At 42.6% G+C, this 18,305-nt stretch overlaps 1 protein-coding gene across 3 annotated transcripts in view; it reads left to right on the forward strand.

Annotated features, from left to right (window-relative positions):
* clip1b (CAP-GLY domain containing linker protein 1b) overlaps positions 1-18,305 on the forward strand; it is a 29,982-nt gene that overhangs the window by 4,882 nt on the left and 6,795 nt on the right. For 2 of the 3 annotated variants that reach the window (XM_064942264.1, XM_064942267.1), the window contains exons 9-15: positions 6,735-6,839; positions 7,310-7,471; positions 7,722-7,817; positions 8,026-8,083; positions 8,214-8,311; positions 8,864-8,938; positions 16,793-16,899. In XM_064942264.1, coding sequence (XP_064798336.1) covers positions 6,735-6,839; positions 7,310-7,471; positions 7,722-7,817; positions 8,026-8,083; positions 8,214-8,311; positions 8,864-8,938; positions 16,793-16,899 — 701 coding nt within the window. The remainder of the gene's footprint in view (positions 1-6,734; positions 6,840-7,309; positions 7,472-7,721; positions 7,818-8,025; positions 8,084-8,213; positions 8,312-8,863; positions 8,939-16,792; positions 16,900-18,305) is intronic. The other variant, XM_064942268.1, reaches the window with a different exon arrangement.

Below are 18,305 nucleotides of genomic sequence, written 5' to 3' on the forward strand. Positions count from 1 at the left end.
GAGATGGTGAAATACTACGTAGAGCTGATGTGATGGTGTTACACCGTTGTTCCACCTTTCATGTTTCAACCCCGAATGAAACACTGATGCAGAATTCCTTCATATCAGCTACTTCATTTGGTCCGTCATATACATCATTCCCTCATCTGTACTGTCATGACTCAACGTTTTGTTCTATGCCACACCCTTTATACACTCAGAGTACAAGGCTGGGTGTGTATTGTTAGGTTCTAAATGAACCTATTAAAACTCACGGGTGATTAGTAAAGCTTAAACCAAGTTTATTCACCCATTGGGTCAATACAGCTGCAAAAGACAAAGACATATTTCCACCAGTGATAGTATATATAGCCCAATTTGGGTGGAGTCTCCTCCTTCTCTCTAAACATTACATCTTTATTGCTAGGCAGGAAGTTAAGTGATACGGGCAATAAACGGTTCCTTCTCCCTTGATGTGACCTGACCTCAACCCCCTTCCTTACAAATCCACAGCTCTCCACCCTTATCTGTGCCTGCCAACGTCTTTCCTTCACTCAGTACATTCCAAGCTTAGTTGCTGCCACCACATACATTCCTCCTACAGATCAACATTCACTTCTGGTGTAGACCCTCTCAAGACCATAAGCACTCAATATTTCAATAGGATACCTGATAATTAACACTATTCCAAGATTAGGAGTCAGAACCCAGAATCCATAAGTATAAAATATAGTTTCACCAGTTGACCAGGGCTCTCTCGTCATCTCTCATTGGTTAGCTCAAGTTCTCATCCGATTGGTTAGCTGAAAATCTTTTTCATAGTCTCTCCTCAATATAGCTACTTGGTAAATTTCCTCTACTCTGTCAAAGTTCTGGTTCAGTAGCTCCAGTAGTTTGGGGATGTGCTTTTTTTACCCTTATTCTCTACCCACTACAGTGTATATGTTGGCATGGTGGTGAGTTCTATGTCCTCACAAAACTCTGCTTTTGATTGGCTTTTGCTGCTGCATTAATAAAAGTATTAATGTGGGCCTGATAATATTCTTTTAGTTATCCACACATTCTATATTTCTTTCTTTCGTATCATTCATTCATTAAATTCAATCATTCATCGGATCATATATTTCTTTAATGTCTTTCATTTCTCAGCTCTCATTAATTCACTCATTCATGAGTTCATTCATTTTTTTTCTTTTGGTTTTTCATTTGCTCAATTATCATTTCTTCAGCCACTTTCCTCCGCCCAGTACCCTACCCTGAACTTTAGCCACTGTTACTAGACACCTGGTTCTCAACCCTGCACCTTAGAGACGGCTGCCCTGTGTACATAGTTATTCAACACTCGTCACTTGAATAATGTTTACATACTGTTTTACCCACTTTGTATGTCACTTCGTATGCCTACCCACATATTATGCCAATGTTGTTGTTGCAAAGTGGGATTAAAAGGGATTTAATTGTAATTTTTCTGTCAACGATCTACACAAAATACTCTGTACTGTCGAAGTGGAAGACACATTCTAGAATTTGGAACAGAAATCATGAAAAACAAAACACTAATATATCTTAACTAGATAATTATTCAACCCCCTGGGTCAATACGTTAAAATGACCTTTGGCAGCGATTACAGCTGTGAGTCTTTCTGGGTAAGTCTCTTAAGAGATTTCCACACCTGGATTGTGCAACATTTGCCCATTATTCTTTTCAAAATTCTTCAAGCTCTGTCAAATCAGATGTTGATCATTGCTAGACAACCATTTTCAGGTCTTGCCATAGATTATCAAGCAGATTTAATTCAAAGCTGTAACTTTGCCACTCAGGAACATTCACTGTCTTCTCAGTAAGCAACTCCAGTGTAGATTTGGCCTTGTGTCTTAGGTTATTGTCCTACTGAAAGGTGAATTAATCTCCCAGTGTCTGGTGGAAAGCAGACCGAACCAGGTTTTCCTCTCGGGTTTTGCCTGTGCTTGCTCTATTCCACTTCCTTTTTATCCGGAAAAACTCCCCAAGCATGCGGATATCATGAGGCAGCCACCACTATGCTTGACAATTTGGAGAGTGGTGCTCAGTAATGTGTTGTATTAGATTTTCCCCAAACATAATATGTTGTATTCAAGACAAAAAGTGAATTGCTTTGCCACATTTGGTGCAGTATTTATTATTTTAGTGCCTTGTTGCAAAAAGGATGCATATATGCTTGCTTCTTTTCACTCTGTCAATTAGGTTAGTATTGTGGAGTAACTACAATGTTGTTGATCCATGTCCGGCTACTGAGTTAGGAAGGACGTCTTTATCTTTGTAGTGACTGGTTGTATTGATACACCATCCAAAGTGTAATTAATAACTTCACCATGCTCAAAGGGATATTCAATCTCAGATTATTTTTTTTTACTCATCTTCCAATAGGTGCCCTTCTATGCGAAGCATTGGAAAACCTCCCAGGTCTTTGTGGTTGAATCTGTATTTGAAATTCACTGCTCGACTGAGAGACCTTACAATTATCTGTATGTGTGGGGTACAGAGATGAGGTAGTCATTCAAAAAACATTGCACACAGAATGAGTCTATGCAACTTATTATGTGACTTGTTAAGCAAATGTGTATTCCTGAAATGATTTAGGCTTGCCATAACAAAGGTGTTGAATACTTATTGACTCGAGATATTTCAGCTTTTAATTTGTATTAATTTGTTAAAGAAAATTGAAAAAACATCATTCCACTTTGACATTATGGGGTATTGTGTGTAGGCCAGTGAAACAATATCTCAATTCAATCACTTTTAAATTCAGATACTTTCTGAAAGCACTGTATATTCTGTATTCTAGTCAAGGCTCATCCTATATAACTACTGCTGTACACACCTTTTCTATTCATATACTGTCCATAATGTCTATACACACCATCATATACATCTATATTTATATTCTGGACTCTGACATTCATGGCCGCTGAGAGAATCTTTTCTCCCCGTGCTGCTGACGACTATTTCTGTCCGCTCATACAGGAGTAATAAAGCCCCAGTTCACTAATTTTGTAAAATAAAAGATGTGTGTGTGTGTGTGTATATATATATATATACACATCTTTTATTATTTTACCAAATTAGTGATATATATATATATATATATATACGCTATTTAGAAAAGTATGTGGACACCCCTTCAAATGAGTGGATTCGGCTATTTCAGCTACACCCGTTGCTGACAGGTGTAGAAAATCGAGCACACAGCCATGTAATCTCCATAGACAAACATTGGCAGTAGAATGGCCTTACTGAAGAGCTCAGTGACTTTCAACCTGGATGCCACTTTTCCAACAAATCAGTTTCTGCCCTGCTAGAGCTGCAGGGGTCCACTGTAAGTGCTGTTATTGTGAAGTGGAAACATCTAGGAGCAACAACGTCTCAGACGCAAAGTGGTAGGCCACACAAGCTCACAGAATGGGACCGTAAGCGCTTAAAAATTGCCTGTCCTCGGTTGCAACACTTACTACCAAGTTTCAAACTGCCTCTGGAAGCAATGTCAGCATTTGGACTCTGGAGCAGAGGAAACGCGTTCTCTGGAGTGATGAATCACGCTACACCATCTGGCAATCCAACGGACAAATCTGGGTTTGGCGGATGCCAGGAGAACGCTACCTGCCCCAATGCGTAGTGCCAACTGTAAAGCTTGGTGGAAGAGGAATAATGGTCTGGGGCTGTTTCTCATGGTTCGGGCTCCTTAGTTCCAGTGAAGGGAAATCTTAAAGCTACAGCATACAACGACATTCTAGATGATTCTGTGCTTCCAACTTCGTGGCAGCAGTTTGGGGAAGGCCCTTTCCTGTTTCAGCATGGAAATGCCCCCGTGCATAAAGCGAGGTTCATACAGAAATAGTTTGTCGAGATCAGTGTGGAAGAACTTCACAGGCCTGCACAGAGCCCTGACTTCAACCCCATCGAACACCTTTGAGAGGAATTGGAATGCCGAATTGGAATGTTCCACGAGCAGGCATCCACATACTTTTGGTCATGTAGTGTGTGTGAATATATATATATATATATATATACAGTGCCTTGCGAAAGTATTCGGCCCCCTTGAACTTTGCGACCTTTTACCACATTTCAGGCTTCAAACATAAAGATATAAAACTATTTTTTTGTGAAGAATCAACAACAAGTGGGACATAATCATGAAGTGGAACGACATTTATTGGATATTTCAAACTTTTTTAACAAATCAAAAACTGAAAAATTGGGCGTGCAAAATTAATCTACCCCCTTAAGTTAATACATTGTAGCGCCACCTCTTGCTGCGATTACAGCTGTAAGTCGCTTGGGGTATGTCTCTATCAGTTTTGCACATCGAGAGACTGAAATTGTTTCCCATTCCTCCTTGCAAAACAGCTCGAGCTCAGTGAGGTTGGATGGAGAGCATTTGTGAACAGCAGTTTTCAGTTCTTTCCACAGATTCTCGATTGGATTCAGGTCTGGACTTTGACTTGGCCATTCTAACACCTGGATATGTTTATTTTTTAACCATTCCATTGTAGATTTTGCTTTATGTTTTGGATCATTGTCTTGTTGGAAGACAAATCTCCGTCCCAGTCTCAGGTCTTTTGCAGACTCCATCAGGTTTTCTTCCAGAATGGTCCTGTATTTGGCTCCATCCATCTTCCCATCAATTTTAACCATCTTCCCTATCCCTGCTGAAGAAAAGCAGGCCCAAACCATGATGCTGCCACCACCATGTTTGACAGTGGGTATGGTGTGTTCAGGGTGATGAGCTGTGTTGCTTTTACGCCAAACATAACGTTTTGCATTGTTGCCAAAAAGTTCAATTTTGGTTTCATCTGACCTGAGCCCCTTCTTCCACATGTTTGGTGTGTCTCCCAGGTGGCTTGTGGCAAACTTTAAACAACACTTTTTATGGATATCTTTAAGAAATGGCTTTCTTCTTTCCACTCTTCCATAAAGGTCAGATTTGTGCAATATACGACTGATTGTTGTCCTATGGACAGAGTCTCCCACCTCAGCTGTAGATCTCTGCAGTTCATCCAGAGTGATCATGGGCCTCTTGGCTGCATCTCTGATCAGTCTTCTCCTTGTATGAGCTGAAAGTTTAGAGGGACGGCCAGGTCTTGGTAGATTTGCAGTGGTCTGATACTCCTTCCATTTCAATATTATCGCTTGCACAGTGCTCCTTGGGATGTTTAAAGCTTGGGAAATCTTTTTGTATCCAAATCCGGCTTTAAACTTCTTCACAACAGTATCTCGGACCTGCCTGGTTTGTTCCTTGTTCTTCATGATGCTCTCTGCGCTTTTAACGGACGTCTGAGACTATCACAGTGCAGGTGCATTTATACGGAGACTTGATTACACACAGGTGGATTGTATTTATCATCATTAGTCATTTAGGTCAACATTGGATCATTCAGAGATCCTCACTGAACTTCTGGAGAGAGTTTGCTGCACTGAAAGTAAAGGGGCTGAATAATTTTGCACGCCCAATTTTTCAGTTTTTGATTTGTTAAAAAAGTTTGAACATATCCAATAAATGTTGTTCCACTTCATGATTGTGTCCCACTTGTTGTTGATTCTTCACAAAAAATACAGTTTTATTTCTTTATGCTTGAAGCCTGAAATGTGGCAAAATGTCGCAAAGTTCAAGGGGGCCGAATACTTTCGCAAGGCACTGTGTATATATATATATATATATATATATATATATATATATATATATATAACCCTTACTTCCTGCGGCTATGCTGATATTGCTCATTGTAATATTTAATTCCTTTCTTTAAATTGTTTTGATTTTGGTTTATTGTTTGGTATCACTGCACTGTTGGAGCTGGGAACAAAAGCGTTTCGCAGCACCCGCGATAACATCTGCAAAAAATATGTCTACGCAACCAATCAAATTTGATTCGATTTTCACTTTCTTGTTTTTACTTCATTTTTTCCCACCATCCATCGCCTTCTTATTAAGAGCTCGCTCATCTCTTCTTGGCACGCCTTTTCACTTTTCACATTCTTTCATCTTCTCTCGCCTCCGCACCCTCTCTTCCCCTTGCTCATGAAGAGGGTGATGTCACAAAGCCTTCATCTGTCTCTCTCTCTCTCTCTCTCTCTCTACACCTCCCTCTGGCGCTTACAGAAGAGAAAGAAGGATAAAGCGATGATGTCACTGATTGCAAGACCTTGTCAAGAAAGTGTTTGAGTACTGGGAACCAAAGGGAAGAGAACCGAATCCACCAGATGGAGCGGTCCTTAAAATAGATCCAGGCAGATCCATAAATACACTGGACAGAGTTTGGCAAACTCAATGGATCAATAGTTGCCAGACAAATGCTTAGAATGATTAGAACATTATCTTCATGTAACTCGTGGAGCCACCATGGAGACTAGTTAGCAAAACTCTGTACTTCTGTGACTCAAACAACCAAAGACCCGAACAGAGGTAGTTAAGGTGGGGCTCAGTCTCATAGAGGTGAACTTTAGAGGGTTAGAGTCCTTTTACAAGATTCAGGCGGTCTCAAATGGCACCGTATTCCCTGTATGTCTCGTTTTACATGGGTCTGGTCTGAGGATTTGGCTTAATAGAATCATTGGAATAGAATAGAACCCACTGGAATAAAACATTTGGCTCTCATATGCACTTCCTACTTTCTGGTCTCTGCTATGACATCATCGTTTGCTATCCTTGTGTGTGGCATGGAGCTGGCATGTGATGCTGGTGTTGGTGTGTTCTCCTCTTCCTCTCTCTGACTAACAGACGCAGACCAAACTGGAGCATGCCCACATTAAGGAGCTTGAGCAGAGCCTTCTGTTTGAAAAGACCAAAGCTGACAAACTGCAGAGGGACTTAGAGGACACTAGGGTAATACCATCATATATCCGACATCATCGGGTAATACTTCTGGATCTAACGGTATTTTACGTTCTGGACACTGTAGGGTTGGGCGATATGTAGTGTGGGTTAGTCATTAATCGCGATATGGCTGTGCGCGATATATTGTCTAGTTATTTTGCGATAACGATGTCCACAATCGTCTGGCCATAGCATTCCACAACGTTTCTCCTGCAAGCCCCAAACCCTCTGGAACAAAAAGCTGTTCTCATGCTGCTGCACTAATGCCTGAGTCTAAACTGCACACTCTTACATTGCCTTGATACTGTTTTTCATATTGTAAATAAATTAGATTTGGATTCATTTTGATATGTATTTTTGTCTGTATTGCCCAGTCCTACGTCAAAGAAGCTGGAGGGACTAGGGCTGGCCCTCTCTCCACTCTCTCCCCCCTTCATTCCCCAATTTCATTCTCCCTCCTCTCTTCCCTCCCTCCCCAGGTGGCCACAGTGTCTGAGCGGTCTAGGATCATGGAGCTGGAGAGAGAGGTAGTGGAGCTGCAGTTGAGACTACAGTCCTCCCAGCAGACAGAGGGCGCTGTGTCGCTGTCACCAGAAGAGCTTAGCGACCTCAAGGCCCGGTCCCAGTCCCAGGAGAAGAAGGTAGGGCGTCTTATAGTACTAGTTAAAAAACATCCCCTTAAACCCTCTCCCAGGGATGGGCGACTTCAGTCTTGGCCTGCTGTTTGTCCAGGCTTTAGATTGCAGCCCGGCTTTGGTTCCAGCCTGTCTGTGCAGGCATTTGTTCCAGCCCGGTCATACTCATAGTCTTTGCATTTACAGTTCTCTGGTTTTTCTGGTTTTGCATCCCTTTTGACATTAGAATGTCTCCCATCTGTCTTCCCCTTTCCAGATCTGTGAAATTAGTGTGGAGTTGGACAACAGGCAGGAACAGCTTCGCTCTGTGGAGGAGGACAAAATCTCCCTGGAACAGCAGCTAACCAGCCTGGTGAGACACGTTTACACGCACACACGGACACACACATGTACGCACGCACGCACACACACACACACACACACACAGAGAGAGACAGACGCACTCACACAGTCATGATGATGAGAGTCATTATCCTTCCCTGTGTAGCTCATGGAGAAAGAATGTTATTGCTCTCTAGTGAAGTTTGTTGTGAAGTTGTTTGTTTGTTTGACCATTTCAGAGACAGAAACTGGACGCTGCAGAGAAAGACAACAAGACGATGGCACAAACCATGCATGGTAAACAGACATAAAATAGAAACTTTCCACTGAAAGTTATGTTGAATGAAGGAGTAGGCTTAATCCTATGAGAGCTGCTGGTAAAGATTCATTACGAAAAGTGAAACTATTTCTACGGCTTTTGTTGCAGGGCTGGAGAAGAGACTGGAGCAGGCGGGAAAAGAGAGGGAGGCACAGAGAGAAGAGAACCAACGCAAAGAGAAAGAGCTTCAGGATAGACTGATGCAGGTGTGTGTGTGTGTGTGTGTGTGTGTGTGTGTGTGTTTTTCGAGTGTATAATGATGATGGTGTTTCTGTCCCATGTGTGTGTGCCTGTATGCGAACAGGTAAAGAAACGTGTGTATGCAATGTTTGTAGCGTGACGTATGCATGAAAACAGCAGCTGCGACACGCAAAGGCCACAATATGTTCTTTCATCCAGGCCCGCTGAACCCGAGCTACATCTCTGAGGCTGAAGCTGTAGCTTAACGATGTCAACATGAATATATGACTAACACACACACACACGCACACGAACGTCACTAACCTTTACCCGTGTGGCTTTAAAATGCAGCAGGGCGTCTCTTTCATGTAATGTTTACGTAATTAAATACGTTAACATACCAAAATGCTTAATTAATTAACACATTATTTAATTCCATTTTCGTAACATTTTTGAAAAGTCGTTCTTGTGGATTTAGTAATATTTTAGATGTGAAATGATTTTAATCAAAAGTTAGTTATCGATCAAAATACATTCTAGAATTTTGATATGTTTACTAAACATGTCCCCTCCCCCAGACTGCTGAGTCGTCAGAGAGGACCACCCACTCCGTGGAGCAGCTGACCAGTGAGAAGACAGCGCTGGAGGCTCAGGTGAGGAAAAGGGGGCAGGGCTCAGGTGAAAAGTCAGCCTGTCATTTCGCCGATGCAAAGCAGGCTTTAATGTGTGTGTGTGTGTGTGTGTGTGTGTGTGTGTGTGTGTGTGTGTGTGTGTGTGTGTGTGTGTGTGCGCATGCATGCATAGCCCAAGGGTCTTGTACTTCATATTCACTTGAGTATTACAGCATGGATGTATGAGTACTGGTCACCACATAGACCCAGTCATGCATAAAATACTCCTGGTCATCTCTTGTTCTCTCTCTCTCTCTTACATATTTTTCTCAGTACCTTGGTCACTTTGTTGGACTCTTCCCTCTCTCCATCCATCTACCTCTGTCCCTCTGTTGCTCTCTCTCTTTCTCTGTTTACTCTTCATTCATCTCTCTCTGTTTCACTCTCTTTCTTCCAATCGATCAATCGCTCTCTACTGCTCTCTTTCAGGACATCTCTGGTATTTACCACTCTCTTCCTCATCGCTCTCTTCATCCATCCCCTCTTTCTCTCTCTGTCGATGTAGCTTTCTTTTTTTGTTGTCATCCTTTGGCTAACCCCCCCTTCTCTCTGGACATAGTGACCCAGCCAGGCAAGCTGTGTCTGTATGCTCCAGATGGTCAGTCTGATGACTGTAGGGAAACAGATTAGAGGGGCACACACACACTTAATCTGTGGAGTGAATTGCTTTGTGAGTGTGAGTGACTGTGGGTATAATTTCCAGTTAGATCTGAACTGAGCCATTCCTACTGTTCTACTGTCCTAATCTAGTAATGAACACTTAGTAACCCTCCCTAATTCCTATCGCTCACACTTAGTGTTTGCCCTACCAATAAAACTACCCAGGCAGGGTGGGATGTCTAGCAAGGCGGGCAGAGGCTAAAAGGAGAAGTTAAACAGGTCCTTCTTGAAGAGGGCTCAGATGAGGTGCTTCCATAGCTGAGTTGGTAGAGTTTGGGACTTGCAATGCCAGGGTTGTGGGTTCGATTCCCATGGTGTACCAGTATGAAAATATATGCATATAAGTAACTCTGGATAAGAGCATCTGCTACAATGTATTGAGATTATAAAAATGTTCTAAAAATCACTTTGAATAGAGATGCTGGTGGAGTGGTTTTAGTTTTGTGGAGGGTGCTTAGCCACGCACACACACACACAAGCGCGCACGCACACACACTCTCTCAAACTCACAGTCAATGTTATTCCAACACACGCTATTCTAAGTGCTGCGATGCTCTTACTGCCTCTCCTCCCCTCCCTCTCCTCTGCATCCACAGGCTGTGATGTAATCATGCACATGTTAGTGTGAGTCACAGAGTCAGTTTGGGTGTGTGTTGACCATGCATGGCTGACCAGAACATTACATTACTTGTACACACTCATATGTAGGATTTGGGGCTGTGACGTGTTGGAATTTAAGGTTATGGTAATTGGCCAGGCCAATGTGCACGTCACTGATATAACTATTCAGAAAAGGGGAGGTCATCAATTCTGTTTGTACACTTGTTTACATGGTTATGCTTATTAATAAAAACCTATTTGAAACAAGTCATTACACTTCCTTATGGTCATGGTATTACAGTATAATTATTCAAGGTAAATATTAACCATTCAATTAAGAAATGCCAGGTTGGAGAGGATCTGTCACATTTTCGTATTGACACATGAACAGAGTCAAAATAAAGTATAAGCCTACCTTGTTCTTGTCTGTTGGATTTTCTGCATATAAAAACAGTTAATACAGATCCTATTTCGATGCACAAAACCATTCAAACGAAGTCCTATGGGTTTCATACCACTTTACCCGACATTTTTGCTAAAACGTCACAAACCCTGCTGCTGCGGTCATTCGATAGCATTGGAATATATTCTTCAAAGAGAGGACGCCGCAATGAGAGAAATAATGTAGCCTACTGAAGACAGGCCTTTTACAATATTAAATCATGACAGCATTTGATACTTACTAAATAGATGGAGTCCAGACATGCTACTTTAGGAAACTTTCTGGAAACTCACGTAAAAGCACTCGGCAATCAAAGCCACTAGCGTATGTCAGACATTAGCAAATATTCAAATTTCCTTAAAACGTATTAAAAAACTAGACCTACTTTAGGCATTACTGAATGTAGGCTATAATATAATGAATTGACAAGGAAAGTATGACAGGGACAGCTATGTTATAGTATGAAGATTAAATGTACAATCATTCAAATAGAAAACAATATACGCATCATGTCCATAACCTAGTTATCAGCGACACTGATTATCGAGGGCAGTGTTGGGAAGATTTTTTAAATACCGTGAGGAACTATTATAATTTGAATGGATAAAGAAGAAGAAAAAAAATCGCTGATTTACTGTGTGAGGTGAAGAAAAAATGACTGAAAAGCACAGCTGGGTACTTTCCTACATTTGACATTTGCGAGAAGCAGGCCAGGTACTTCAACGCTTGCGCGCGCGCTACGTCAACAACAAGGACAGAGAAATCAGACACATGCTCATTGCTCACGTGGAACACGTAAATGATGGTATGAAATAAACCAGAAGGTGTTTCTCACAAGTGTAGCAGGTTGTGAACTCTGCAGACAACATTTCCACTCTAAGAATGAGAACGGTAAATTACTGTAATTAATACATGCCTCAACAGAAATCAATGTGACCAAATGACAGAGATACACTATAAATTGCCTGTTTTACAAATGGTAGGCTACCACATGGGCATTCACAAAAGTGCATTGGAGTCTATATAAAGTAAAACAACATTTTTTACTGAAGTGTTTAGTTTATAAATTCGACCACAAGCGTCAAAAAAACCATATGTGTAAATTGGTCAAATCATAGAGGATAACACATCATAAAGTCTGGGTCTTGTTTCCATTGTGGTCCTCTTGAAACAAGGTGGCTAGGTAAAGATCGTACATGGTTGAACACAGTATGACAGCGAGATAATGAAACAAAAAACAAAGAAGAACATGGATCTCATCATTGCAGTTACGGGGTGCGTTCTATAGCTCTTAAGTTAACTCTCTAAGTGCCAAAGCCTATAGCGCTCCACACACCCCCACATGTAGCAGTTTAGCTGCTCGAGCATTAAAGGACAGTAGGAAAAAAGAGGAGATGTATAACATTTAATACACAGACTAAGTTAGCAAAACAATTGCCTATAAACATTAGTCAAGTTTATCTACATTAAAATAAAGAAAATAAAACACTTTAAAAAAAAATCCTAAAATGGATGTAGGCTTATTTAAACGGTTTTGATGGTTATTTTATTTTCATGATGGGCTTCAACCATAACTGTCAGTTACACGGTTATTCAATTACTGTCACAGCCCTAGTAGGATACTGCATGTGCTTGTCAGTTATATGAAACAAAAGTATTGGTCTGAACATACAGACCCAGTGGTGGCTATTTTATCACTTTGAAAAGAAACCTTTGTGATTGGCTGATATCTGAGAGGGAAACTTTATGACGGGGGATACCTAGGCAGTTGCAACACCGAATGCCTTCAATTGAAATGTGTCTTCCGCATTTAACCCTACCCCTCTGAATCAGAGAGGTGCGGGGGGCTGCCATAATCGACATCCACTTCTTTGGCTCCCGGGGAACAGTGAGTTAACTCCTCCCATCAGAACATACCAAGCACTAATTAATTAAGCTTCTCTTGGGAGGGAATTTAACCTGCACACGGACCACAGAGCCCTGACCTGGATCCAGACCATGAAGGACTGGAATTCTCGCATGACCATGTGGTATCTTGAGCTCCGGCCCTTCAGGTTCTGTTTCCGTCACGAGGCAGGAAAAGAAAATTTTGCGGCGGACTACCTATCCCGAACCTGGTTGCTTCAGGAGAGGAAGAAGGTAATGTGCCTCCCTGCTCCGTTATCAGCTACGTTAACAATGTGGGTCGACACACAAGTTAACATAGCTGATAATGGAGCAGGGAGGCGCAATGAGTGTGTGTGTGTTAGTGTACCAAACGCTGCCCACGGCCAGTGACGGACTTCTCCGTCACACACACCAAAAGACAGATTTCCACCGGTCTAATGTCCATTGCTCGTGTTTCTTGGCCCAAGCAAGTCTCCTCTTCTTATTGGTGTCCTTTAGAAGTGGTTTCTTTGCAATAATTCAACCATGAATGCCTGATTCACACAGTCTCCTCTGAACAGTTGATGTTGAAATGTGTCTGTTACTTGAACTCTGTGAAGCATTTATTTGGGCTGCAATTTCTGAGGCTGGTAACTCTAATGAACTTATCCTCTGCAGCAGAGGTAACTCTGGGTCTACCTTTCCTGTGGCGGTCCTCATGAGAGCCAGTTTCATCATAGCGCTTGATGGTTTTTGCGACTTCACTTGAAGAAATGTTCCGGATTGACTGACCTTCATGCCTTAAAGTAATGATGGACTGTCATTTCTCTTTGCTTATTTTAGCTGTTCTTGACATATTATGGACTTGGTCTTTTACCAAATAGAGCTATCAACCCTACCTTGTCACAACACAACTTATTGGCTCAAATGCATTAACAAGGAAAGAAGTTCCACAAATGAACTTTTAACAAGGCACACCTGTTGATTGAAATGCATTCCAGGTGACTACCTCATGAACCTGGTTGAGAGAATGCCAAGAGTGTGCAAAGCTGTCATCAAGGCAAAGGGTGGCTACTTTGAAGAATCTGAAGTCTGAAATATATTTTGTTTTGTTGATCACTTTTTTGGTTACTACATGATTCCATATGTGTTATTTCATAGTTATGTTGTCTTCATTATTATTCTACAATTGTAGAAAATAGTCAAAAATGATGAAAAACCCTGGAATGAGTAGGTGTGTCCAAACTTTTGACTGGTACTGTATAGTTTAAATAAATATTGCCCTGTTGTGCACTTCCGGTAATACCGTATACCCCGGTATGTTACAGAAACAGTATGACGGTATGAAAATCTGGATACCGCCCAACCCTAGTGTGTGTGTGACTGTGTGTGTGTGTGTGTGTGTGTCAGAGAGAGAGCAAGAGAGCAGCAGAGGGTGGGCGAGGGGGAGGACCTGTTGGGATTTACATAATGAAGGCGCTGCTCCTCGCTTTAGTACACGCGACCACACTCCCTCGCTCTCTCCTCCCTCTCCCCCTCGCTCTCTCTCTCTCTCTGACGTGCACTGTAGGGGGTGGGAGCTGATGGTTTATTGATGGGGAGTCTGCGTTAGTGTGTGTGCTACTGGGAGAGACCAGTGGGGAAAGATAGGGTACAGTATTGACACTAGGAGAGATAGGGACTGCTCTGCCACTGGGACAGACAGGCTAGAGACCAGTACTGGGAGAGAGCGAGAACTCTGACAGAGGGACCATGCTGTAGGGTAGAGCAGTGGATGTGGCTGCTCTGCACCGGGGCTATCCAGGCACAATCGACTCTCACTACCAGGTAAACACAGCTGTTTTGTTCCTCGCACAGCAGGTTTCTTACATGTTTGTGTCTTTCATCTTTCAAATGGACTGGGGATGTTTTAGCTGATTTTCTTTTTGAGCCTGTATTTCAAGCTGTATTCCAGCTGTTCGGGGAGGATTTGTTCTTGAGTGGTAATTGAGGGAGGATGAGTGAGGACGATTTGAATCTGAAAGTGCAGGAGGTTACTGATTTAGATGGTTGTATTTTTAGGAAGAGAGATGGTCGTTTGCGGCCTTTGGGACTGAGGATGCGCTCTTAAGTTTGCTGTCTGGTTGTTTATATGCTGTCGGCTGTGTGTGTGTCTGCGTGTGTGCGTGTATGCTAGTATGCTATGGATATGGAGTCTGTCTTCAGACGGATGTTATTAGATTATCCGGTCCAACATTGCTGTGCTCTTATCCTCTGAGGATACTAGTCGAACATCTGTCACAAACACAAACAAACTGTGAAATGTCCCAGTGTCAGAGCAGCATCCTCAATCTGACTGCTTCAAATCAGGCTACAGAGTACGGAGGTCTACTTCTCTGCGTGTTGTGTGCGTTTGTTAGTATGTGACATCTCCGTGGACTAGTTCAGGGTTCTGTCATGTAAACCGACTCACTTTAAGGTAGAGGTCTTCACAGGTCCAAATAGCTTTTCTCTCCGGTCCGGGTCGGGTCCTGTTAGATTCACATGGAGTACAGCTCCCGACCACGGGTCTGCGTAGACTTTAGCATATTTATTTTATGCTAATAAGGTGAATTTATTGACTTACAGAAGGCCTAGTCAACATATAAAAACCTATTTCTTAACCAGAAGAGCAATTTGGCTGATAAACATGATTTTTTTTGGCACTTGGGTCCAATCGGGTTGGGTCTAGGTCTGGTTGTTGTCGGGTCCTTTCGGGTCCGGGTCAACTTTTTGGACCCGAGAAGATCTGTACTCTTAAAGCATCCTGGATCAGTTACTCTACAGATACTGTAGAGATGATAATAACTTTGGCAAAATGTTAACATGCAACACGACACAGCACATGACTTACAGTAAGAGATTGCATTCAGGATTGCGCTGCATCTGCCATGGATCAGTTACTCACATGTAAAGCCAGATGATTGGAGATTAAAAACAAAAAGTACACTAGAAATATATCTACTTTGTTAGAACGCAACCGAACAGACAGCACGTGAGCACATGAGTTACCATGGCAATCCATCAGGGAACTTTTTTTATTCCGTGCCGGCAGCAGTACTGTAGCAAAGAAAAACATTGATCCCGAAGCCGTGTTTCTGTCCAGTAAATTAATTATTGACATGGTCACACGCACACACATACTGTACACTGCCACAATGGGACTCTAGTCCAGGGGAAGCATAGCAACAGAAGAGGGGTTGTTCATTGCTAGTCAACATGTCCTCCCTTCTCTTGGTGGAAGTTTCCACTTGTTTACCTAACATCCCCTTCGGATGTCACGATGCCCAGATTGTTTTCTGTGATATGTTGGCTTTGACAAGTACAAGAGTTCATTTGAATAAAAATCCTAGAAACAAAGATTTCGCATCCCATTAGCTATTTTTATGCCATATTGTTTAGAAATAGGAGTGGGAGTAAGAACAAACAGAATGCTTGAAAGGATTTAAAGTTTGACTCATGATTTGGACGCTCATCGTTTGACCCCCCACCCCCCCTGCTGTCCCTTTAGAAATGAACATGATCTTTTCAGTCGTAATCAGCATCTCTGCATGGTCTCTAATGCCTCAGAGGATCCATCTCCTCCCAAATGGTGATTTAAGTGGCGATGCCAAGTCTCACATACAGTTTATCTACACAGGATTTGTTTCTGATGAGCTGGGAATAAAGAAACAAAATAATACTTAGTCATGGACATTGGCGCTAGAAGTAGGGAAACGGAGATATCTAGTTAGCTGCATGCATTCAACCGAAATGTGTCTTCCACATTTAACCCAACTCCTCTGAATCAGAGAGAGGTACAGGGGACTGCCTGAATCAACATCTGGGAGCAGTTGTTTTGGGGGTTAACTGCCTTGCTCAAGGGCAGAACGGACAATTCTTCCAGCTTGGGGATTCAAACCAGTGAACATTCGGTTACTGACCCAACCCTCTTAACTTCTAGGCTACCTGCTGCCCAGGCGAAGTGATTTAATCCCTCACACATTTATGTCTCTGTGCGTAGGTTTGGCAGACAGTTTATACGATGAGTAATGGTGTTGGTCTTTGTGTACCGAGGAAACGGCTGTTTCAATGGAGCAGTGTAACACGGCATTGTGTCTTCCTGTTAATGTTCGCGACTAAGACTGTTAGAGAGGCGTGAAGAAGAGACGGCTTTATCTGTTTACTGTTTACTGTGTGTCTAAGTCTCTCTCTTTTCTCTCTCTCTCCCTCCTTTCATCCTTCTTTTCCACCCGTGTATCATTTCCCAGCTCGAGGCGCTGAAACAGCAGAATTCCAAATTCCAGGAAGAACTCAGTCTCTCGCAGGAGCGGAGCAGCACGCAAAACCAGCGCATCGGAAATCTGTGCAAGGAAATGTGAGTGCGACCGAAGGTTATTATGCTTGCTCTTCGGGGGTGATCTAATCTGTGTGTGAATGGCTGAAACCAGCATATTGGAATGTTCAAGGGAATGTTCAAGGGAAAAGGGGGAATTCCATGCATGGACGTGAGTATGGCTGATGGTTGGTTCCTCAGTTGATACCGTGGTATTCAGCGTTCAAATTATGCATTGACTACAAGCTGGCCCTCGAAATAGACAGTCGACCAACATGTCAGCTTCTTTGGATCCAGAAGACACAGGAGGATTGTATGCTCTGTGGCTCTGTGGTGTTTCAGCGTGCGGTAAAGACCAGCACATCAGAAGAGAGAGAGGCTCATATCAAAGTCTTACTCAAATAAGACATAGACTTATATATTTAACTCGCTCATGCCGCTTAGTCAAACAGAGAGAGAGAGAGAGGGGTACAGTTCACTCTTAAAGCCAGTTTGTGACACCTGGACACCTGTGTGGGATCATGATATGCAAAGTGTAGTCTTCTGGTATTATAATGGTTGTTGATGTATCCCTAAAACCCAGTAGCCAGTGATGATGAAATGCGTCCCTCTTATTAGACAGCAGTATGCTAAGTACAGCTGCAGTATGTCGGGAGAAAGACTGGGCTCCTCTCTGTGTTATGGTGAGCGTCATGCATGACCTAGGGTTCTATTTATAGGTCTATGTGTGTGTGCATGAGTGGACGTGTACATGTGCGTGTGCATGCCTTCATGTTTAACTTGTGTGTGCTGTGACCCCCGTGTGAGTCATCAAAGCATTGGTCTCTGACATCGGATTGACGTGACAGGCTGAATGACAGCAACTACTTTATTATTCACTTTGTCCTGATTTCACTATTCTCTCCTCTTCTTCACTCATCTTCCTCCATCCTTTTAGACACAAGCGTTCCTCTTTCCTTCCGTCCATCAGAGACTAGGGAGTGTTACATAATCACAGCCTCTTCTCCTCGAACCGCTTGCCTCCAACATGGCCACTCCATGGCTCTCATAACCTCCATGACGTGTGCATTTGTGTGTGTGTGTGTGTGTGTGTGTGTGTGTGTGTGTGTGTGTGTGTGTGTGTGTGTGTGTGTGTGTGTGTGTGTGTGTGTGTGTGTGTGTGTGTGTGTGAGCGAGAGCAGCTTTGTGCTGCCGGAGACATCTCGTCTGGGAGAACAGCTGCATCCGACCCAGTCAGTTCTCTGATCTCTTTGTGTGTGTTTTGGCGAGATTGGTCTGTATTATAGAGTCTATGGTTAATTTTATTGTATACTCTCTAAGGAGTAGAGTGACTTTTCACTTCTCCCAGGTTACAACCTTTGGGAGAGTGTGTGTGAGCGTGTTAATCAGCCTCTCATATCACGCTTGATTTTTGGCAGTCTGGGCCACGTACATAGGCTTACGGTACG

This window comes from Oncorhynchus masou, chromosome 28 (assembly GCF_036934945.1).
Source record: "Oncorhynchus masou masou isolate Uvic2021 chromosome 28, UVic_Omas_1.1, whole genome shotgun sequence".
Taxonomy (NCBI): Eukaryota; Metazoa; Chordata; class Actinopteri; order Salmoniformes; family Salmonidae; genus Oncorhynchus; species Oncorhynchus masou.